The sequence below is a fragment of the Achroia grisella genome, unplaced genomic scaffold (assembly GCF_030625045.1).
Source record: "Achroia grisella isolate CSIRO2021 unplaced genomic scaffold, CSIRO_AGI_Agris_v1 utg2471, whole genome shotgun sequence".
Classification (NCBI taxonomy): domain Eukaryota; kingdom Metazoa; phylum Arthropoda; class Insecta; order Lepidoptera; family Pyralidae; genus Achroia; species Achroia grisella.
The window spans coordinates 669176-694705 of record NW_026712739.1 but is presented as its reverse complement, the minus strand read 5'-3'; the positions used below and the strand labels follow the sequence as shown (position 1 = coordinate 694705).

Here is a 25530-nt window from a genome sequence, read left to right as displayed (position 1 = left end):
TATGTATATTATGCATGTATTTACAAAAAAAAAGTTGTTTTGGATGAATGGGTGATATATGTTTGTTACTCTTTCACGCAAGAACTAGGAAACTTTAGTTCTATAGCTTATACATCAGAATAACACATAGGCTGTAATTTAAAAAGATATTATGTAAATTGGGCGAAATATAATAATGAATGTCAAGTAAGTGTGATGAAGACTAAGCACGGGTCAGATAGTAAAAGTGATTTCCTTCTAAATAACGCCTTTTTTTATAGTCTATCCTTTCAGAGGAAACGCAAAAGCAAAAGCGTATACAGCTATATCTCATACAGCCATGTCTGCAATGCTTTCAATATACTTCTTTGTTTCAAGACTGAACTTTCCGTTCAACAAAATTTTGAACAAAAAACACATATTTGGCGGGAATTGAGTAGCGGGCACAGGAAATTACGCCAAACGGATGACGCAAATGTCTAACGCCAGATACTGGCCAAAAAAATCCGTCATACTTAGTAGTGATATCATATGAATATACATAATTTTGAGAACGATATTGCGAATTCAATATCACGTATGTAATACAATTGTATAAATAACTTTGATAATCTTTTTTAACTAACGGTTTACGCTGGCGGTGCACCAGTGGAGGGTGATAAGATGAGTGTGAGGTCAGGCACATCATGGCAATTCACGATGGTTTCCAAGGAGAACCGCGTGGAGTTTTTTTTAGTTGATGATAATGTAATGGTGCACCCGCCTGCGCTAACGGCATACGCTGGCGGGGCACCAGTGAAGGATAAGATGAACATAAGATCAGGTCAATTTGCACATAACGAGGGGGAGGTTAACAAAGTGTGACCAGGGGTGGAAAGTACATGGTAAAGTACTACTCACGGATCTTTCTAGAAATGTACTTTTTTAATGTTTGATAATGTAATGGTGCACCCGCCAGCGTTGTTACACGCTGGAGGGGCACCGGCGCTAAAGGTATACGCTGGCGGGGCACCAGCGTTAACGGTATACGCTGGCGGGGCACCAGTGGAGGATGATAAGATGAATATGAAGTTAGGTTAATTAGTTAGCTTACTGTGACAAATTCACGGGAATTTAGCACGATTGTTTCCAAGGGGAACCGCGTGGAGTTTTTTTAAGTTAATGATAATGTAATGGTGCACCCGCCTGCGCTAACGACATACGCTGGCGGGGCACCAATGGAGGATAAGATGAACATAAGATCAATATGAAGTTAGGTTAATTATTTATTTTATTTACACTTTATTGCACCAGAACAAAAAAATATATTAATTAATATATATATATACAATCATAGGTACAGGCGTCCTTATCGCTAAGTAATCTCTTACAGCAACCTTTAGGTAGACGGTGAAGGTATATGAAAAAGAGTAGGTACTGCAAAACTAATATATGCAAATATACATAAATAATTAATTAATATAATTAATTAATTTATATAATTAATTAATTTATATAATTAGTTAGCTTACTGTGACAAATTCATGGGAATTTATCACGATGGTTTCCAGGGTGAACCGCGTGGCTAACCTGACATGGTACATTGCTAGCGATGGTATCTACTTATTGATTTACTAGCTACTCACCGACTTCGCACTGGTGTACATGTATTATACATATAAACCTTCCCCTAGAATCACTCTATCTATTAAAAACCGCTTCAAAATCCATTGCGTAGTTTTAAAGATTTAAGCATACATAGGGACGGACAGCGACAGCGATTTTGTTTCATACGCAAAGATATTACTGTACTTTTTGTGTGCCACGCAAATAAAAGTGCGTAGCGATTTCTATGTTGATTATCGCATACCTCTTACTTGTTATACTGTAATTATTTATATAAAAAAAACATCTATTAAAAAGAGCAACACACAAGTTTCTCGCTCATTCTTCTTGTGATGAATCTGCGTTCCGAATGAGTGGTAGAATCAAAATATGACTATACAAAAGTGCTTGTATTGAGTTTATTTGAATAAAGATTATTTCTATTTGCATTTCTAAAAGATTTATCTACCTTGTGGGGGAGGGGTCAAGGACATGCATTCTGAACGTGAGAAATCATGACGTACACTGAAACATTTATATTGGCATTCGACCAAAAAGACTATATTTCTTGATCTTATAAAATCGCCTTTGTGCAAACTTTATGATTATGGAATTCTAGGGAAAAATCGCTTCAAAATCCGTTGCGTAGTTTTAAAGACTTAAGCATACATAGTGACGGATAGACAGCGACGGCGACTTTGTTTTATACTACGTAATGATAAAAAAATGTTAAGTTCCACGGGAACAAGGAACGAACAGGGCAGGACAGTAAATAAAAATTGGAGTGTCTGTTTGTAATATTGAAATAACCGTTTTTTACTACATGCATATGAATATAAATACGGTACATACACCAAAATAACATTTTTTACTATTTTGTCTGTCCGTATGTTTGGTCCGGCGAATCTCTGAAATGGCTGGACCGATTTTGATGAGACTTTTATTGGCAGGTAGCTGATGTAATAAGGAATAACTTAGGATACCTTTCTTTTAGAAAATTTGTCGTAAAACGATTATTTCCATATCACAAACAGACACTCTAATTTTATTTATATGTAGATTATTATTGTATAGAAAGCTCGCAGTTATGAAAATACGGACAAAGCCGGGTCGTGCTACTACATTTCAACAATACAGTAACATACAACAACATGCAAGGTTGTGTATTGCCTCATGTTTAAATACAAACTAATTAAATACATATATCATTCAACAATAGTGCTTGTAAACAAAGCTGTAATTAGGGCCCCGTAGGTCCCATTTCTTAACACATGTACACTTTATACGAAGTACCTAATAATAATAACAAGAATCCTGGAAACAGAACGAGTTTATACAATACCGATAGTTCTCTCATCCACAGGTATCATACCTAATCACTTACATCATAGTCTCAAACAATTAAATTTAGAAAAATCACTCTACACCACCCTGCAAAAGGCCGCCATTTTGAATACCTGTAGAATTGTACGAAAATTTCTGGAAAAAGACGTAAATGACAAAACACCTATCATTTAAATCAAAAGGTTCACAATATATACACACACATACGCACACGCGCACACGCGCACTCACACGCGCTCACACGCGCTCACACGCACACACGCGCACACACGCGCACTCACACGCACACACGCGCACTCACAAGCGCACACGCGCACTCACACGCGCTCACACGCACTCACACGCACACACGCGCACTCACACGCACACACGCGCTTTTAAAAAGGCATACGCGCTTTCTTGAAGGTTCCAATATCGTATCACACGGAAACACACGCGGAAGGTGATTCCACAATGTGCACTGTGCGCTCAAAAAGTTCACACGCACACACGCGCACTTGGAAGACCGCCATTCATCCAGATGATCAGGATGGTATTCAGTTTCTGGCACACACGGTGGTGAAACTCAGCATACTGGTATTAACGCGCAACAATTCACACGCGCGAACAATTACTCATACACACTCACACAAACACAGACTGCACTTACTTGGTTTTGGCCCGTAAGTGTGGAAAAAAACCAGCAAAAGCTGAGAAAATGCGACAATAATAATAATAATTATTATTATCTTTATTTGTCTAAAAATTTAACTTAACATTAATACCGCTTACAACATTATCTGACTTAACAAAGATTGAGTGCTTAGCGGTTTATATATTGATTGTCGCATGCCTAATCCTTGTTAATGTGTTTACTGAAAACAACATTTATTTAAAAGAGCAACACGTTAGTATCTTGCTCGTTCTTCTTGTGACGAGTCTGCTATCTTTATGGTAGAATTATAGAAAATTTGACTATTCTGTCATGCCTACGGAACCTATACATATGTACGACTCACGCTTGACCATTGTTTTCCTAACAATATGTCATATATAATAATATGTATATATATATACCTGCATAATGTCGCAGAGGTGATAAGGTGATGCAAACAATTACATTTATCATAGTAATTAAAGATATTGTCAACCGACTTTGAAGACGAATACAACCTACCAATGAAATCAGCTAGGTAGGTCCAATCTCGAGAAAGAGGTCAATCGTCGAATCCAAATCAGATGGGCAGCGTTCGGGAAGCTCCGATATATCTTTTCGTCCAATTACCGCAGTGTCTCAAGACGAAGGTTTACGACCAATGTGTTGCCAGTAAAGACTTATGGCACAGAGACGTGGTCGCTAACTATGGGCCTCATGAACAAGCTCAGTCACTCAGAGGGCAATGGAGAGGGCTATGCTCGGAGTTACTCTGCATGATCGAATCAGAAATGAGGAGATCCGCAGAAGAATCAGAGTTACCGACATAGCCTGAAGAATTGCGAAATTGAAGTGGTAATGGGCAGGGCACATAGCTCGATGGTGATGATGATACCCTATGAAATATCTATCAAATGAGTGTTGCGTGTTGAAGTTTTTAATATCGCATCGGTTAGTAGTATGCATATTTTACCAAACTGAAGAGGAAACGCCACTACATATCCTATGTGGTTGTAGCCCAATCACGCCTAAAACGAAAAATCTCTGGAAAGTATACACTATCCTTCATTCATTTATAATTTAAGACCCACGCTCTCTTAGGAGCTCTTGCTACTTTCCAAGATCTTCCATCAGGCTCTTTAGATGTTGATAGGACACGACTCCAATTTTACTCTAGACACTAGAAAGTTTACACACTATCCTGAGGAGATAAAAACCATCACTCCTAAGAATATCCTTCAATTCTTGTCCCTGACGGGTCTAAATAGCGAACTTTGAAAGGGCGAGCACAATGGCTCTGTAGGTCGTAGTGCTATAGGTCAAAGCACATGACCATTGCCCAAACCCCCAATAAAAAAAAACAGTTCAGTATCAGTATCTGTACATTTGGCAACCCTACTACAGAGTCAGCAACAGTATGCCATTGGTCCCCGGCCCCTTGTAACCTCCAATGACCTCTTAAACTAGATGATTGGTCAATTTCGTCATTCCGATCAATTGAGTAGACAGACCATTCTATATATATACATATATAGGACCGATTTTGTTATCCTGTACCACAAATTGACTACTGTTAACAAGAATAGCACTCGACAAGGAATTCATCATGATCTAATGCAACACAAGTGATGACAGTGCAGTTTCAGAGGTCCTATAAATTTTGTTTTATTTCTTTCAGGTATCTAGGCCCATATTATAAATACCTTCTAGGCCAGTGATTCACTAAGTGATCCATATCGACCGCCAGAGGTCTATGACAAACTACAAGGGATCTGCGACAGCAGTTGACTTTATTAACACTAAACTTTATTACAGTTAGAAATTTACAAAAAAATCAACACCAGGTGAGAATGGGGGGTCTACCCAAAACAGAAAAAATTGCAAGGGCACACAAAATACTTTAGGAACCTCTATTATAGATTAACATACATATGAATTAAGATTATATAACTAACATTCAATACATTAGAGCCTGTGCACACAGATGACGGCAATCTGCCACGGTAGATCCGTTACACCACACCGGCCAGTAGTCCTCCTTCATGAAGGTGGCAGTATGGTGGGGACACGGGCCGCAAACGCCTTAAAATTCAAGTTGTGACTCGACTCCAGCTGCGTCACCCTCAATGTCAGGTTACTCTTGGTTCTTATATAATCGACAAGTCTTGCTCCTTATAAATGACATAGTGGAGTAACTAAAAACAGTCATGCTTACAATAAATTTCAAACTTGTGGCGGCGTGGTGGGCCGGGTCAATGTGCTCCCTCCGATATGGTTGAGGGCAATGATGAAGGGCTCATTCGTCATACTCGTGAATGGGTGCTGTTTGTAGAGAGACTGGTCTGTTATGGTTAAGGTCTATTTCCTTTTGATAAAATTGCAATAGCATATGCTGGTGGTCACTCTATTCTCCCTAATTTGAATTTTAAAATGAATCTCTGGTTTTGTAAACATATACAAACTCATTTAAGAAGAATAAGAGCTGAGTTTCATGTCGTTCTTAGCTTGAAAGCACTCCGAACTGACGGTAGATTTTGACATATCATAAGAGTTTGTAATAGACCTACATTAATAAAGATAATTTGATTTGATTTCTTGATGACGATAGACTAACTGACCTTACGTTCATCTTATCACCCTCCACTGGTGCCCCGCCAGGGAATTCCGTTAGCGCGAACATAGGCCAGAATTCATATAAATAAAATTGGAGTATCTGTTTGTAATATTGAAATAACCGTTTTTTACTACATGCATATGAATATAAATAGTTTTTGTAATTTTCTCTACACACATTCTCACAATTCAATATGCATAAGTTAAGTTATTCCTTATGAGAGTTTGGAGTCTACACTACAGATCTCGAAGTTTTCTCCGAAGATTACATTTCTATATTACAATTATTATTAATCTGTTTTGGATTAAATTAATTCGATATTTCATTATTTTCAAAAATTAAATTTTGGTCAGTCTGTCTGTTTGTTCCGGCTAATCTCTGAAATGGTCGCACTGACTTTTTTTGGTAGATTACATATATCTATATAAGGAGTAAGTTAGGCCACTTTTATTTTAGAAAAATAAAGTTAAATTCCACGCGGTTGTCGCGTGTACAGTTAGTCATCCATAAAAAAAACATCCATACAATAAAGAATTTGTCACCATAGAAACTGACCTTATCACCCTCCACTGGTGCCCCGCCAGCGTATACCGTTAGCGCAGGAGGACGCAACAATTCATTATCATCCATAAAAAAAATTATCAAGTAGGTTAAAACACTGTGCGTATTTATATCTCACAATAACTTTATCAGTTAATTTGAAATATTTTTATTTGCAATGTCCAGGGCCAGGGGTCAATCAGCAGGCATATACTATATCTATACTACTGCGGACAAAGGTCATTTGATATCCAATAGCACTGCCAACATTTAGAAAAAAGAACTGATTTTTTATGTCATTATATAATAACTATATTATCAAGTATCGATTTTTTTTATTATATTTAATTAAAAAAAAAACAATGTGTACATCATCATCATCAGCCCACTGCAGTCCACTGCTAGACATAGGGTTCTCCCAAGGCACGATCTTCAGCCCTTCTCATCCAGTTACTACCCGCAACCCTACGTATGTTGTCGCTCCACCTAGCTACGGGGCGTCCTACACTACGTTTGCCAATTCAGGGTCTCCACTCTAGAACACGCCTACTCCAATATGACGGACTCAATACCTTGCAGCGTTATCTACCAGGCAACCATAAGTGGTGCAGAGAAAGATTGTTGGCGGTGTACTAATATTTTCTCCATTTTTGCAACATTTCCACTAATGCTTCGTTAATTTTAAACCAGTAGTTCCTGAGATTAGCGCATTTAAACAAATAAACGCTTCAGCTTTATAATATTAGTATATATAATATTATCTCTTTTGTATAATATTTCTTTTACAAATAATCTCAATATATTTGATATTAACCATTCTCAACACTTCAATCAATTTAAATCTACCAGAATCAGTATAGCAACATTGTTTTGTTTTTTTTTTTTTCAGATTTAGAATCAAGGACAAAATACATACTTTCAAAGTTTCAATAATAAAAACATGCTATTCACTTTAAATATTAACTGTGTTGTTTACCAACTCTTAGTAATCAGGAGCATAAAAAATTTGCACTGACTACACTGAAATAGAATAGACAAGTAGTATTTGTTGTTGTTTTTTTAATGTGTATGACATAGCTTTAGGCTGTACAAACGTAAATTTATGTCTTTCACAGATAATGTAATCATTCCATGTGTAAATATTATTATATTTCAAGTATTTATAAGTTAAAAAACAATGTCACATGCACATGTTTGCTTTTTTTTTTATAAAAATAAAATTATTCAGATTGCTACATCATCTATATTAAATCAATTGGCTGAACTCAACATTAAAAGAAAAAAGCATCCAAAGTGTTCTCTATGGACCCACATTACTAAATATACTTTTTATTTTCATTAAAACTATTAAAAAAATATATAGTTTTTATTTTTATAGACCACAGACAGAGAAATTTCTTTTTAACTCTTTCTATATATTCTCAGTACCTACATATAACTTTCTATTGAACACCAGTTGAGTCTGATAGAAACCAGATGCATATCTACATATGATTAAACATCTGTAAAATATTTCATCAGTCAGTCAATCACGAAAGTTAGATACTTGCATGATAGATTTTTTATTTTTCTTCTCCGAATTCAGTCTTCATATTTAGATAACGTCATAGTCAGATAACATAACAATAACAAACTTGTTTACAAACACAGACGTAAACAAAATGTCTACCAATCAATAGGTACGGGTACCAGGGGCCCAGAACATACGAAGAGGCGTTGACTACAGGTGTAATCCGACCGAATGCGGAAGTAAATCGATAACGAACAAAGAAAGGTTTGACAACGTGCTTTTTAGAAAAGTCGTTTAATCCCTAAAGAAATCACGTACGCACATACGTATAACTACTATAAAACAAATTATGACGCAAATTTAGTATGTACACTACAAGTTAATGGGTTTGATTGCAAAACAATATTGCGTATAATTTTCTTAACATATTTCTTATAGACACATGTAAACAAGAACAGACAGCTGGTAAAAATCTGTGGCACCGCTTATATTACCATGTTATCTCTATAGTTTGGCATTTGATACGCAGTAATCACATTTACACAGTCTATAAAGCCGATATCCTTGATAAAAACGGGTAAACCAAGTTTCGTCATGCATTGTTTTCAATATGGTCTTGTTTATTTATATTATTTACACTTACCGCTCAAATCGTCGAGAGTATTTAACTTTCGCACGGCCATTTTGCGTAAAATTCAACGACAACACTGAGAAAATGGGTTTCTTTATGTTTTTCCACTGATTATAAACCAAATAATCAAAGTTTATAAGTTACTACAACACAACAAACCGATTGCGTGTAGACCGCGATTGCCTTTGTTTCTGTTTTGATTTTGATCCGCTTCGTGAAAGAGGAGGCGCGCAAATCGCAATTTAACAGTCTTAAATGTATATTAAGATGCAACAGTTAGATTTTATCACCAGACAATAAAGTTTAATTTCAATTAATATAACCGCAGAAAATATTTTGTACTCCATACATAACAAATGCGGACTGGTTATCTTTCGATCAATCTCGGCCAATAGTAAGTTGATATGCTGTGGTCTCTTCTCACATTGGTCAACGGGTCAACATTATGTTAAAAAAAAAAAGTAATGTTGCCATGTGACAACAATTTTCTTCGTGATAGTTCATTATCCTCTAGTCTATGATGGTGTCATTAAAAAAGTCATTGACCTTTCGATACTTTGGCGCGCTAGAGAAGCACCAATGTTATAGCTTCATGCATTATTATCACTACATGCGATACTGCTTTATGTATTATTTTTCGTTAAAGTACGTAACATATATTTGAAAAGAATATGTAAATAGAACAGTTATCATAATATCATTTCTTAATTATTATTCAAAGCTGCGTTTAGAATTCATAGTAGAATAAGTTAATTAAATTTAGAATCTTCTACCTGCTTTCTGAAATCAGTTAAAAATAGATGTAATGCGTATTCTAATTTAGGAAAACTTATTAAAGCAGGACTTAGCAGGCCAATAATTTAGAATTTTGTTTATGTAACACCAAATAAGATGCATTTCAATGATAAACTTTTGTATTTAACGTAATTATTGCTTATATATGTTAGTAGATCTAGTATGTCGCTGATTACATAAAAAAAAAACACTTTATTTTTTATTCGTATTGTAGTCAGTAGGTAATATTATGTAATACTAGCTGTACCCGCAGTTTCATCCGCGTGGAGTTTAACTTTATTTTTCTAAAATAATTGTAGCGTAATGTAATGTAGTTACTCCGTATTACATCAGCTACCTGCCAAAAAAAGTTCCGTCAAAATAGGTCCAGCCATTTCAGAGATTAGCCGGAACAAACAGACAGAGCGACAGACAAATATTGTAAATCACGTTATTTTAGTATATGTACCATATTTATATTCTTATACAAGTAGTAAAAAACTGCAATATTACAAACAACAGTCCAATTTTATTTATATGTATAGATTATGTTATCTGTGATATGTATCCTAAGAGAAATAAAATATATTTTGTTTCATTAAATGGATGCAACATTTTTCTGAATATAAAGAATTCAGAAAACAAACGACATCTACTCTTATTATTTACAGTTAAATATTTTAAACCATAACCGATAGGTATATAAATGAGAAAAACGTCTTCATGTAGACAAGAAAATTAATAATTTTGGAAGCGATCCAGAAAGTTCTTAATGATTCTCAAATTTTCTAAAAATAAATTAAGAAAACAATGTAGGATATCAGAACAAGTTTTAATGTCGTAAAATACAACCACTAAATTACAAAAATGTACAATATTATATGCATAAATAAAGTTTACAGGTCTATAATATATTTTATAGGTTTAATGAGAACAGTTAACAATGTTCGGTGATTTAATTTAATTATTACGGATTTAACTTAAAAGTGACATTGGTCCTTAAAATTGAATCTAGTCAATAAGTATGGCAACACCGTTTGTCAATTTCTCTGGTTCTCACATTTTCTATCTTGTCTATTCCTATAAACCTGTCTTACATCAATTTTAATACTTATGCTGCTAATTTTATATTAAATCATTACTTTAGAATTACGTTATGAGTGTTAAAAGTAAAGAAGATGATCATCCTACACAGGAATTATCTGATGAAGTCGGAAGTCCTAGGTAAATGATATATCAAATCGTATACCGTAAGCAAAAATCACCTGGTGTAACGTCTGACAGCTGATTAAAGGCGGTAAAGTCAAAAGGCGCGAAAGCTTTCGACGTGTAGACCGTTCTTGTTATTTTTTAATTAAAAATGTAAAATTAATTCACTCAATAGTAAGAAAAGTGTTTTACATTACAGAAAACATTTGCGATTAGACAATTCAGCGAGAAAAGGTTGGAGCTTAATTGATAGGAAAGCAGATCACGAGGTAAGTATACATAATGCATTCCCGCTATTTTTTGTACTTTTTTTTTTGGTTAGAATTTTTTTATACTTATACTAGTTAGCATATATAATTTCTGTACATTAATTACCCTAAAAATTAGTTTAAATATTATATAATTATTGCTCAATTGGATATAGAAGAAACAGATCATATTTTTCGTAATTTATACATTCCTTGACTCTTCTGATCACCCAAAATTAAACAACGTAATCTTGCAATGTCCAGAATTAGTGAGACTCCACAAATGCAGCAAAAAGCCTTTAAATGACTGTGATATGCAGGAAATAGGCAAGTAAGAAAGTTATGGATGACTTATGTTACAAATTAACTTTAAAACAATAGTTGAATATCAGTCAGTTCTTTTCAATTGAATAGTTCCCTGGACTGGATAATATTGTTAAAAAATAGTAATATGTATAAGTGAGTAATGTATGATGAATTATATTTATTGAGCAAAGCCTTACTAAACATTTATTTGAATGACGAGAGTGCATGGCAATAGTTTTTCATGTATGGGATTTTCATTTAATGTTAGACATAGACACCTATATAAATATACATTGTGAATAAACTGGGTTTTTAAAAAAAAGTAATTCAATTGAGTTTCTTGCCAGTTTTTATCAATTGGATATATATAGTGAACTGGATGGTAGCGAAGAAATTATAGTATAAACAAATTGATGTTCATAAGTGGCTAAAATGTCCTACAATATAAATATTTTTATTCTTTAATTATTGAACATTTGAAGTGAAGTTATCAGATGTTTAAAGATACTATATATTTATGAAATGTTTTTTTTCTTAATCAATGTTATATACATGTAATTTACATTTGTACCTACTCTAGGCAGCCAATTGGACAGTTTTAAAATAACTAAACTAAACTTTCCTATTTTCACAGGTATTACAAGAGATGGGAGTCAGTCTCCTCGAGCCAGATGACTCCGAAGTGCAGACTGATGTGGTTTTTGACAGTGTAGTAAGTTTTGAATAATATTTGATTTTTCTATAAAGTAATGTACATTTAAGACTGTTAAGTTGCGATATCAAATATCAACATCATTCAAAGGGCCCAAAATATTATACTGAGAACAGTATCGGGTGTCCCTTGGTACATCACCAACAACGAAATTCACAAGGAACTTGGCGTACTGACAGTAAAGGAGGAGATCCTCAATTGTAAAGAAAAATATAAAAAGCGACTATGTAACCACCCAAATCAACTGGCTGCTTGTTATCTTAGTTAGTTCTTATAATACAATCTGTCTTTACATAGAATTTGATTAAAATCTGTTCATTTAAATATAAATGGTAATAATAATAACCCTGGACAATTAACACAGCGCCATCTAGTCCCACGGTAAGCAGAGCTTGTGTTATGGGTACTAGACAACTGATATAAATAAATAAATAACCCTGGACAATTAACACAGCGCCATCTAGTCCCACGGTAAGCAAAGCTTGTGTTATGGGTACTAGACAACTGATATAAATAAATAAATAACCCTGGACAATTAACACAGCGCCATCTAGTCCCACGGTAAGCAGACCTTGTGTTATGGGTACTAGACAACTGATAAAATAAATAAATACAAATTATACTCGTGAATCATGTTAGGAATCAAACCCGCGGTTTTCGGAAGTAAAGCAGTTAATAAACAACTAAACCATCAAAGTCTGTTCTATATTTAATAAAAATCTAATTTTGTTTCCCAGCACCAACATAGAGCACAGAAGAGAAAAAGGGACATAGAAAATATGAATCCCAATGTCAACTCCACATCTCCAAGGAAACACAGCCCCAAAAGTCCCAGGACGAAGGTGAAAATCTGCAGCCCAGGTCCAGGACCATCCAGGGTCAAAAGCCCTAGAAGTACAGAAAAATGTGAGTGACATAACATTGACATAATTATCATCTAACTGATATATAAAATTTTCGTATCGCGTTACAAACACTGTTATTTATTTATGTTAGAGTTCACATCAATATTGTCGAAAAAATCCGATATTTTTTAAAATATATTAAAAGAAGGTAGTTTGTGTTTAGTACTAATGAAGTACCCAATGTAAAGATTATTACAAATATTGTAAATAGCGCCATCTAGTATTTATAGACCGAACTAAGTTGTTTGTCATAAGATAACCGTTACCCACGCTTCTTTCCCTACTACACTGACTTCGGTCTATAAATACGGAGGTCGGTAGTGAATAATCCTCCCCTCCGATCGATCCCCCGTCCAATCCAAACGGGGATCGAAATTACGATGGCCTGAGCTGACGTTCGAACCCCTAGTGGTGCCCTCAGACTAAAGTCGTATCCATCAGGCAGTAGCTGGCCTTCAGCCGCTCCATAAGTCCTTACGCGGGTTTGGAGTGCCATCTGCACTCGCCCCATAACGTCCGGTGAAGCTGTAAAGGCCAGCTGCGGCCAACAGCATTAGAGTAGTCCGAAAAAAACCGCTTCTCTTCCTACTACACTGACTTCGGTCTATAAATGCGAAGGTCGGTAGTTGAATAATCCTCTTTGGTTGGGTGAGCCGCGGCATTCAGTCGACGAGTGCAGAGCGAGCCGGTTGTGTTTTGGATACTAAAGTGAATTGTATTAGTGGGTTTATCCTGGACTTAGTTGGGCCTGGGGGGAAGCTGCAAGTAGTGAAGGTGAGTGTTAATGCATTCTAAAAGGGCCTTTTAAACCTACACCCGTGTCACAAGTCACGGGCGCTACTTGGGGTTTCCCTTGCGGTAGCCGGCTTCAAAGCCTAAGTCATTACCATTAATTAGTGCTTCTTATATTCATTTATTGCCTTTGGGCTGATAGTAGAGTGAAGAGTTGGTTTTGTTTATTTACTACTAGCTTAACTACTCGCCCCGACTTCGCACAGGTGTACATGTTTCTATATGTATATAACTCAAAGGTGACTGACATAGTGATCTATCAACGCACAGCCCAAACCACTGGACGGATCGGGCTGAAATTTGGCATGCAGGTAGATGTTATGACGTAGGCATCCGCTAAGAAAGGATTTTGATTAATTCTACCCCCAAGGGGATAAAATAGGGGTTGAAAGTTTGTATGAAACTTTGTCAATTTTAAACCGATCGGGCTGAGACTTTGCATGCATAAAGCTACTATGACGTAGGCATCCCCTAAGAAAGGATTTAGATAAATTCCACTCCTAAGGGGTTAAATTAACGCGAGCGAAGCCGCGGGCAAAAGCTAGTTTTATATATAAACCTTCCTCTAGAATAACTATCTATTAAAAAAAACCCCTTCAAAATCCGTTGTGTAGTTTTAGGTTTAAGCATCCATAGGGACGGACAGCGACAGCGACTTTTTTTTATACTATGTAATGATTTCACTGTCTAGGTTCACGAGCTTGTCCTACGGCATAGGCCTCCTCCAAAAGACTCCACATTCCTCTGTCCAACGCTTTCCTTCTCCATCTCGTTCCAGAAGTTCCACTGAGTTTCTTGTCAGTTCTTCTCATCTCGAAATCACTCCGAAGTGACGGTAGATTTGACATATCATAAGAGTCTGTAATAGACCTACATGAATGAAGATATTTTGAATTTGCATAAATAAATAAAGAAAAAAATATGATTTGCTTTCAGTAAAACCTCTACAGCAGACAGACTTGGAAACCTCATTGTTAGACGAGTTCCTGATTGATGAAGAGACGCCACTAGCTCAGTCAGTGTCGGCCAAGTACTGTGATATACCGCACAGCGTGGGGTTCGGTGCCGGTAGTGCCACTGGTGGGAAGAAGTCTGGTAGATTTATACGTAAGTTAATTATTAATATACATATAAATAAAATTGAAGTGTCTGTTTATACAATATTATAATGTATGTACCGTATTTATTTCATATGCATGTAATAACCGTTTATTACTACATGCATATGAAATAAATACGGTACATACACCAAATAACATTTTTTACAATTTTTGTCTGTCTGTCTGTTTGTTCCGGCTAATCTCTGAAATGGCTGGACCGATTTTGACGGGACTTTTATTGGCAGGTAGCTGATGTAATAAGGAGTAACTTAGGCTACTTTTATTTATTATGAAATTACGACTGCCTGAGCCGAGGTTCGAACCCCTAGCGGTGTCAGATTAAAGTCGTATCTGTCAGACTGGAGTTGGCCTTCAGCCGCTCCATAAGTCCTTCCTTCGGTTTGGAGTGCCATCTGCACTCGCCCCCTATCGTCCGATGAAGCTGTAAAGGCCAGCTGCGGCCAGCATTAGAGTAGTCCGGAAAAAAAAACATGCTCCAGGACTTCTTTTTATCCAGAGATAAATAGTCCGTGCTCTTGTTAGTTGATCTCTTCATATTATTATGTTAAGTGTTTAGAATGTACCGCGGTGGTATCCTCATCACTGTATCGTTATATATGATGTGATGAGGTGTCGCCACATAATATATTATTTATTATAGTATGTAGGTAGTGAGTGTACCAGTAAAATGATTGCACTATTTATTAGACACTAGCTGTACCCGCGACTTCGTCCGCGTGGAATTTAACTTTATTTTTCTGAAATAAAAGTAGCCTAAGTTACTCCCTATTCCATCAGCTACCTGCCAAAAAAAGTCCCGTTAAAATCGGCTCAGCCGTTTCAGAGATTAGCCGGAACAAACAGAACGACAGACAGACAAACAAAAATTTTAAAGTGTTTTTTTGGAATATGTTCCTTATTTATATTCATATGCATGTAGTAAAAAACGGTTATTTCAATATTACAAACAGACACTCCAATTTTATTTATATGTATAGATTATTAAGTTTATTGGCAGTGTGCTACATGGTTTATTAGTAACGCGTCCAGTCGACGCGGAGTCGGGACGTAGACTGATTTTACACTTAACTTAAATATATGTTAGTGGAGACGTAAAGTAATGGAAGGGTCTCAAGTGACGACAGAAAATTACAAGTGTAGGCACAAGAATTTAAACCTTTCCATAACTATATTATGGATAGTAATTCAAATACAAAATTAATTTATTCATGTAGGACAAATTCATCCGCTTATGTACGTCAAGTTTTTTATATTATAATTTTAATTTTTTCCCTACCATACAGTTCGATATATAGATCCAATTGAGAAGAACTGGCAAGAAACTCAATTGAATTACTTTTTTTTAAAAGCCAGTTTATTTACATGATGGTCATTTAATGTTAGACATAGACACCCATATAAATATACATTATTTATATGGGTGTCTATGTCTAACATTAAATGAAAATCCCGTGTACTTGAATGACGAGCGTGCATGGCAATAGTTGTTCATATTGCCATGCACGCTCGTCATTCAAGTAATCGTTTAGTAATTAGGTAATATATAATACCTTGTTTTTTCTTCTTATTTATTGATGATAATGTAATGGTGCACCCGCCTGCGCTAACGGTTTACACTGGCGGCGGGGCACCAGTGGAGGATGATAAGATGAACATGAGGTCAGGTCAGTTAGCACATCGTAACAAATTCACCATGAATTTATCACGATGGTTTCCAGGGGGAAACGCGTGGAGGTCAACCTGACATGATACATTGATAGCTATGTGGTTATTAGTTCTTGTCAGTTCTTCTTATTTCGAATACTTTCCGAACTGACGGTACATTTGACATATCATATTCAAATTCAAATATGACACACATCCATATATATATATATATATCTGATGTGACTTTTGTATTATTATTGGATACTTATATTTACTTTTAAAAATATATTTATTACTAGTATTTACATAACCTAATAACAAAGAACCTAAAATTAAAAAGCTAAAAAAATATATATAATATGAAATTCAAATTCAAATTAAAAAAATCATTTATTCATGTAGGACATTATAGCCGCTTATGAACGTCAAGTTTTTACATTATAATTTTTTTTTCCTACCGTCCAGTTTGGTAAATAGACCATAAGAGTCTGGAATATACCTACATGAATAAAGATGTTTTGAATTTGAATTTTGAATTAGTCCATATTGGGGGGGAAAGGGATTGTTAGTAATGGGGATTGATAACCCCATTGCTAGCAATGTAACATGTCAGGTCGACCTCCACGCGGTACCCCCTGGAATCCATCGTGTTAAATTCCTGGTGAATTTGTCACGATGTGCTAACTGACCTGACCTCATGTTCTTATCAATCTCCACTGGTGCCCCGCCAGCGTAAACCGTTAGCGCAGGCGGGTGCACCATTCCATTATCATCCACAAAAAAAATTAGTCCATATTACTAACATCCCCTCCCCCAAATCCCTTGGTTTACTTAAGACTAAGTTCAGAGCAATTATACTCCAGGATTAACTCTGAAGTGTAATAGAAAGTTCTCTTCTTTCAGCATTAGGATTAGAAGAAGAGATGATAATTAGCAGGAGGAGTAAGTGTGAACCGACGGGCGGCGACTCCTTCCGGATGCTGTCAGATGAGATGATACTGAGCGTCTTCAAGTGGCTGCCGAAGAGGACCCTGGCCAACTGTATGCTAGTCTGCAAGAGGTACTGCTTCTCATTCTCGAACTAGTTACCCACCCATGCTTCGCACAGGTGTACATCCATACTAATGTTATAAATGTGAAAGTAGTCACTTTGACGCAAAAACTACTAAACCGATTTTGATGAAATTTTGTACACTTGTTCTTGGAGGTATTAGAATGAACATAGTATACTGATTTCGATACTTATTTGATGGATTCAATGCGAGCGAATTTTTTTTTTAATTTCTCGACATATTTTATTATTATTTAGGACTGAAAAATACATACAACCCTAAATTTTCATCCTTCTAAGGTCAACCCCAATTTTGTAATAGCGATTTTAATTCATATGGCAAAACAACGTTTGCCGGGTCAGCTAGTAATTTATATATTTTTTTTCATTTAGCCCAAAGTAAGCTTGTTATAGGTAATCAAATCAAAAATAATTTATTCATGTAGGACATTTTAGCAAAAATTTTTTGTATTGTTTTTTTCCCTACCGTCCTATTTAGTATACAGATTCAATTGAGAATTGGCAAGAAACTGAACCGATTTTTTTAATATCCAATTTAATATTACAATTGTAATGCCACTAACTTTTTACTTCCAGGTGGCATAGAGTAGCGTGTGATGAAACACTATGGCAACGGTTGGATTTAGGCAACAAAACATTATCCAAGGACGCAATAGGCAGAATACTGGCAAGAAAACCCATTGTAGTTAGGCTAGCTAGTTCAGAGGTGAGTACTAATTTGTATATCATTTTCATACATAGGTTTATGCATTAATAATAAAAATGTATGGACATACGGCTTACAACTTTGGGGAAGTGCGTCAAAGTCAAATATCAACATCATTCAAAGGGCCCAAAGTATGATACTGAGAACAGTATCGGGTGTCCCTTGGTACATCACCAACAACGAAATTCACAAGGAACTTGGCGTACTGACAGTAAAGGAGGAGATCCTCAATTGTAAAGAAAGATATAAAAAGCGACTATGTGACCACCCGAATCAACTGGCTGCTCAATTACTACAAATACTTTACCCCAAGCGACTAAAAAGAAGCGACATTGTGTAATGTTTGCAGTATGCTTAAGGAGTAGATTCGCCCGCTGGGGTGGACACTCCATTCTTAGATCCCACACCCAAAAAATCTGCTCATAGTTCCGGGACTGATTGCAGATAAGAAAAGAGAAAAAAAAAATAATAATAATAATAAAAAAATTCTACCCCCATGGGGATTCATAGGGAATGAAAGTTTGTATAAAACTGTCATTTTTAAACCGATCGGGCTGAGACTTTGCATGCATAAATCTACTATGACGTAGGCATTCCCTAAGAACGGAATTTGATAAATTCCACCACTAAGGGGATAAATTAACGCGAGCGAAGCCGCGGGCAAAATCTAGTTGTTTAATAAAAGTCAATAGCTCTTTTATTTTTTTATTATTATTATGACGGCCTCGGTGGTCCAGAGGTTTAGCATGCCGCCTTACTTCCGATGGTCGCGGGTTCGAATCCTCACACGGTGCAAGCATTTGTATTCATGAGTATGATTGTTTGTATTGGTCTGGGTGCTTACTTTCGATTGTCGTCGGTTCGATTCCTCGCATAGTGCAATTATTTATATGTATAAGTGTGATTGTTTGTATCGGTCTGGGTGTTTTCTATGTATAATATGTATGTATTTACGAAAAAAAACTATGTATATCAGTAATACTAAACTATTTATATCAGTTATCTAGTACCCATAACACAAGCTTATCTTGGGACTAGATGGCGTTGTGTGAATTGTCTTGAGATTATTATTATACCTTTAAACCTCCACTTAACATATATTTTTTCTCCTTATCCTTTCTTAGGGGATGCCTACGTCATACGTAGTAGCTTTATACATGCAAAGTCTCAGCCCGATTGGTTTAAAATTGACAAAGTTTCATACAAACTTTCATCCCCATTTTATCCCCTTTAATTAATTTAATTAATTAATTAAAATCCTTTCTTAGCGGATGCCTACGTCATAACATGTACCTGCATGCCAAATTTCAGCCCGATTCGTCCAGTGGTTTGGGCTGTGCGTTGATAGATCACTATCTCAGTCACCTTTGAGTTATTGGTTTTAGGGTACAATGGGACTGACATGTACTTAGATGGTACAAAAATCCCTAAATTTAAAAAAACCTTTGAGTTATATATATTAATAAGATTTTTTAATTTTGTTTACAGATAGGCGAGTGGCACACAAGCACTCCATTCCCGTCTCGCATACAGTATTTAGATCTAAGTATATGTACGATAGATTTAGACACATTAGACAGTCTACTGGCCTGCTGTCCAGGCCTGAAGAAACTGTCCCTGGAGAACGTCCAGCTTAGGGATGAAACCTGCGCTTTTATCGGTGAGTCATAAAAATGTTATTTATTGTAAGAGCTTCGTTACCTGTACATATAAATAAAATTGGAGTGTCTGTATGTAATATTGAAATAATCGTTTTTTACTACATGCATATGAATATATATGTATATATATATACGGTACATATACCAAAATAACATTTTTTATAATTTTTGACTGTCTGTTTGTTCCGGCTAATCTTTGAAATGCCTGGACCGATTTTGACTGACCGAGCTGATGTAATAAGGAGTAACTTAGGCTACTTTTATTTTAGAAAAATAAAGTTAAATTCCACGCGGACGAAGTCGCAGGAACAGCTAGTAAAGAATATAAGATAATTTAATTATCTTAATTGATAATTTAGTATGAAATAAGTATATTAAGTTAGTAATAGTAATATATCTGTGTAATAATAAAAAAAGTAAAAGTTATTGTTGACTTTAGAATAGAATAGAAAATCATTTATTCAAATAAACTTAATTTAAGCACTTTTGAATAGTCAAAATTTTTTTAAATCTACCGCTTATTCGGAAAGCTGTCTCATCACAAGAAGAATAAGCAAGAAACTTGTGTGTTGCTCTTTTAAACAATCCTTGCAAGTTACATTTTACAAGTCGAAACGTGTGAATACAAACTACCAACCTACATTATACCAACTAATTTATTTAGGCTCAAATATAAAAACACAATAAGATTAAATCAGTCGTAGTGATAAGAGCAGACCAGTCCCTACAAGCAGCACTCGTTCACGAGTATGACGGATGAGCCAGCCAACACTGCGCTCGACCATATTTTAGGGAGCCCAATGACCCGGCCCACCACGCCGCCACATGTCTGGACATTTTAGTGAGCATGACTACTCAAAACACTAAACTACATCAAACCTACTTACAATTGCCATCTGATAGTTATAGTATTCACATTTTACATAAGAAAGCATGCGGCAATCAATACAAAAACCGCTACGCTTTCATATTTCTAAAATCAATTAAATCAAGAAAGCAATGTTTAATGTTAAAGACTACATGCCCACCTGTGGGTCACTCCGTAACGAAAGTAAATTTACACATCGGGGCCAGGTAATCATCTGTGGGCACTTTAAAATAAATCTAGATGTTAAATAATGTCTACCTCAAATTATTGTACACTAAAAACATATTTAAAAAATAATATACGTAATTGACAATAAAAAAAAACACGGTCCCTATGTGAGAAATCTTATTTCTCACTCAATGCGGTCTTCAACGTGTTAAGGTCAAACTTGTGGCCGCATGGTGGCCCATGGGTGGGTCAATGTGCTCCCTCTAATATGGTTGAGTGCAATGATGGCGCATCCCTCATACTCGTGAATGGAAGCTGCTTGTGGGGACTGGTCTGTTCGGGTTACGAACACTGATTAGACTATTTTTTTAAAATCACTAGTATCCTGACGACTTAGGCGTAATGCCGGTTAGTCAGGGAGAGAAACACCTCAATGCCTACAATATTCACAATTACCCATCTCTTATTTGTTTTTATAATAATATAAACACTTTCGCTCCAAAACTCCCGCTGCTTACGTTCAATTCCGTCATCCACTTGTCAATGTCACATAGATTACTTTGGCTCTGGCCTCTGACGTTCCGTTTCAGGTTACATGATTATTGACTTTACCATTTTTTTAATTAATGGTGCGTCACACGATAGTTAACAGTCGGCCATCCTGCAATAGTGTCTGGCCCAGACACATAGGTAACTGATGAGCGTAGTCATGCTTATCAAAGGATATAGTGTCTACAGGATCATATAACAAATACTAAATTAAATAAACTAAAGATACACATTACTTTCATAACATTGACTATCTTATCTTAGTATACTGTCAAAGGTTTACAATCTAAAATCAATACTAACAGAGCTAAGTTTCGGCATGCATTCAGAAATGCACAAAATATAACATAACATATATTAATTTACATAATCCAAATCACCCAAAAACATGAACAACCTTTTAGAGTAACAAACAATTATTTGGCGGTGATTGACTTCTATGAGTCAGACTGTAACATATCACCATCACAATGTAAGTTTCCGATCTTATGAACATTGCATTTTTTTTTTATACCTCCAAAATAGAACTTGACATTTTTCGTCATGAATATTTTAACGGATAAATTTAACATATCACATTACAAAAGGTAAAACTTAATTACCTACATATATAGAGAAAAAAATATAAAGGGAAAGTAATATTCTCGTGACATAAAATTAGAACAAAATCGCTGCCTGCCTTCACCTAACCAATAGAAAATAACAGGTCAATATTATTCAAGTGGTTCTAATACCCTCAATACTACTACTACTATTTTACTTCGACGATACTCTTGATTTACCAGAGAATTATTTTAATATAACATAATTCATTGAATTTCAGTTATGATTTACTTAATAATACCATCAGCTCACTGGTCAAGTAATCTATTGCACCCTTTGAACCCTGTACATTTAGGGGACTATAAATGATTGTAGATACTGATCTCAATTTTCTTTACAACACCAGTTTAACATAAACCAAAACCCACTGTTCCAGATTAATGTGAAATAGAAATAATCTTTATTCAAACAAACTCAACAGAAGCACCCTTGAGTAGTAAAGTTTTTTGAATCTATCGCTCATTCGGAACGCAGTTTCATCACAAGAAGAATAAACAAGAAACCTGTGTGTTGCTCCTTTAAATAAATATTGATTTACTTATATTTAATTAACAACAAGGATTAGGCATGCGGCAATCAACATAAAAACCGCTACGCACTTAATCTCCGTTCAATCAGACAACATTGACAGCGCTATGAATTTCAAGTTAGATATTTTCTAAAAAACACTGATTTATAAATGATGACATTTATAAATTCTTCAATTTTATAATAAGCCTTTTTTTTTTTTTTTTTACAAAGAAAATATTTTATGACACATTTGATTTCTTTTTCTGGCAAATTGAGTACAGACTCCGGGAGTCCGTTGCAAAACCCTGCGCAATCTCCATAAAACGAATTACCAACTTTCGTTAAACGAACGTGAGTTTAGTAAGCCTACTATTCATTTTATATTTAATCGATGGTATTCGTAGCCACTTCGGCCATCCAACGTTATCGAAGGGCCTCATTCGATATTATCATAACAGTTAACATCGGGTAATATAATAAAATTAAAATCATATAAAATTTAGTTTGAGATAATTTACATACTTAAAATATGAAAGTTGCCACTGACAACTACACATTACATTTCAACATCATGAATTCAGTCTTTGTTATATTTTTCCGCCTTAAGTTGTATCACTTAATTTTTCACACCAGGTACTAGTCAGCATCTCTGCAAACACGGCTGCCTAGCTAATTAGTGAAATACCTGTTAAAACAAAACATTAAAAAAATGCCACCGCTTGCCCACTATGAGCTACGGTCTCAACAGATCTGGATTTTATTAGACTCAGCCACCGCTTGCCCGCACAAGGAGCTACGGCCTCAAACTGGTCAAATTCTCATTAGACTCAGCCACCGCTTGCCCACACAAGGAGCTACGGCCTCAAACTGGTCAGATTCTCATTAGACTCAGCCACCGCTTGCCGCCTCAAGGAACTACGGTCTCCAACTGAAACACATCAAATATTTAACAACTGGTCATTTTTTCAATGAGGCATTCACCGCTTGCGCACGCAAGGAGTTACGGCCTCCAACTAGTCATATTCTTTATGGTACTATGCTATTTTTTCTTCAGCCTCAAGTGCTCTACATTGCAACTCAACTATGGGTTATATGCACTCTCATCAAATTTTACTATTACTTTTTATTCTATTACATTTCTTTAAGAACTGGATTTCCTGGATCCATTTTACTATTTCTCCAACGCTTTAAAGGACTTTATAACATTTAATCATAAGTTAATTCAATTTAATTATGTACCAAATTCGAATTATATATCTGGTTGATATATATCTATCAATTTCTGAACGAACTTGCAATATATTACTACCACATACCCTACTCCTATTATTATCTACCAAATCTTGAGTAGCATCAACAAAAAGCGAGTCGTTCGTTGTACGTCGCATTGAGCACACGCGGATCCCCATTTTCTCCGTGAACTACCGTATACGGAACCATTAGCCGCGATCTCAGCGCAATCATCACACCAGTATATCATCAAACCTAACTCACCATCATTTACCTTAAAATCCATAAATCGTATTCATAGTCATATGATTATTATATTAATCTCATAATTTCATCGAAGTATTGCAAATATTTTTCATTGTCATATCAACCGCCCGTTCTATTAGCCATTTTGCTCATAATTCAGCTTGTCATCGATTGTAACTCATCATTGTATCACTAGCATTCCTTAATCTTTCAGATCTATTCGTTCATGTACAACTCTTCACCGCGTATATTTACCGACTATTTTCCATCGAGGTGTATCAAATTTTACCTTGTGATCGTCCTTACTACAATCTTGCAGTGTAACTATCTTGTACACCTCGAGCGCTTTATTCATAATATTTCTAAAGTGTCTGTATACGGTGTCTGGGTTCTATAAATTAGCACCTCTTCTAATTTCCCATTAATTACAACACATTTTCTAAAATATTCTGCGTATTCGGCTGTAACTTTCTGCTTACTAGCAGACCATGTTATCAAGCCATTAGTTATATTTAAATTCCAGACACATAAAATCAGTTCTGAAAGGATTAATTTCAATTTAAACTATTTAGTTAGTACAATAGTCAATCCGATTTCTCCAAAGGGCGTTCAGCCACACATACAAGTGCATATAGGTGCTCAGACTAATCTATGGAATCAAATGCCCAGCATTTGATTGCGTTGATCATTACTTATAAAAATTTTAACTTCCGTCGTCGTCAAAGACAACGCTTTAAATTTAATTCAATCTTATTTATCTGATGAATATCAACCAAATATTTGAAAACAACATCACCGTTATTATTATAAACTTCCAATATCTCTACACCTGTAATTTTGTACAATTCAACATTAAAACACCCTCACTTATTTAATACATCCGTTCTCGTATGCTATGCAAGTGACAACATCAATTCTTATATGTTGATGAGTTCACTATTAAAAGCCTTAGTTAACACTTTTATTTTACTTCAACTCAACAATTATGTCAAAAGTTACAATGGTCTAAATACAACACATCCAATCTCATATTCAAGTCAATTGAGTCAACATGTATACCAACAATTCTTACATGCTCGTTAATTTAGCATTATACGCTTCGATTATTCTCTTTTTTTTTTTTTTAATCAATTAAAATCTTAATAGATACAATATCTCAAGATTTAACAAAGGTTAACTAGAAATTAATAAAATTGGCAAAACCATCTACAACAGTAATTTATAACTGTAAACTGTAATCCTTAACAATATTTAACTTTCTTATATCTTAACTTTCATTTATATCCTCTAGTAACTTTTCTTATATATTCCTGGGATTAAATTGACAGATATAGCCTTACTTCCACAACTTATATTCTCTCTCATTT

At 35.3% G+C, this 25530-nt stretch overlaps 2 protein-coding genes across 2 annotated transcripts in view; one reads left to right on the top strand and one right to left on the bottom strand.

Annotated features, from left to right (window-relative positions):
• The window catches only part of LOC131842796 (BCL2/adenovirus E1B 19 kDa protein-interacting protein 3), a 46879-nt gene extending 37835 nt beyond the window's left edge, over window positions 1–9044 (bottom strand). The window contains exon 1 of the mRNA XM_059191367.1: window positions 8849–9044. Within this exon, the coding sequence (XP_059047350.1) occupies window positions 8849–8888 (40 nt within the window). The 5' untranslated portion in view covers window positions 8889–9044. The remainder of the gene's footprint in view (window positions 1–8848) is intronic.
• A 1649-nt stretch (window positions 9045–10693) lies between these two features.
• LOC131842794 (S-phase kinase-associated protein 2-like) overlaps window positions 10694–25530 on the top strand; it is a 29165-nt gene continuing 14328 nt past the window's right edge. Inside the window, exons 1-8 of the mRNA XM_059191365.1 lie at window positions 10694–10834; window positions 11019–11088; window positions 12008–12085; window positions 12823–12991; window positions 14719–14889; window positions 17454–17610; window positions 18199–18328; window positions 19817–19988. Of these exons, the coding sequence (XP_059047348.1) occupies window positions 10767–10834; window positions 11019–11088; window positions 12008–12085; window positions 12823–12991; window positions 14719–14889; window positions 17454–17610; window positions 18199–18328; window positions 19817–19988 (1015 nt within the window). The 5' untranslated portion in view covers window positions 10694–10766. The remainder of the gene's footprint in view (window positions 10835–11018; window positions 11089–12007; window positions 12086–12822; window positions 12992–14718; window positions 14890–17453; window positions 17611–18198; window positions 18329–19816; window positions 19989–25530) is intronic.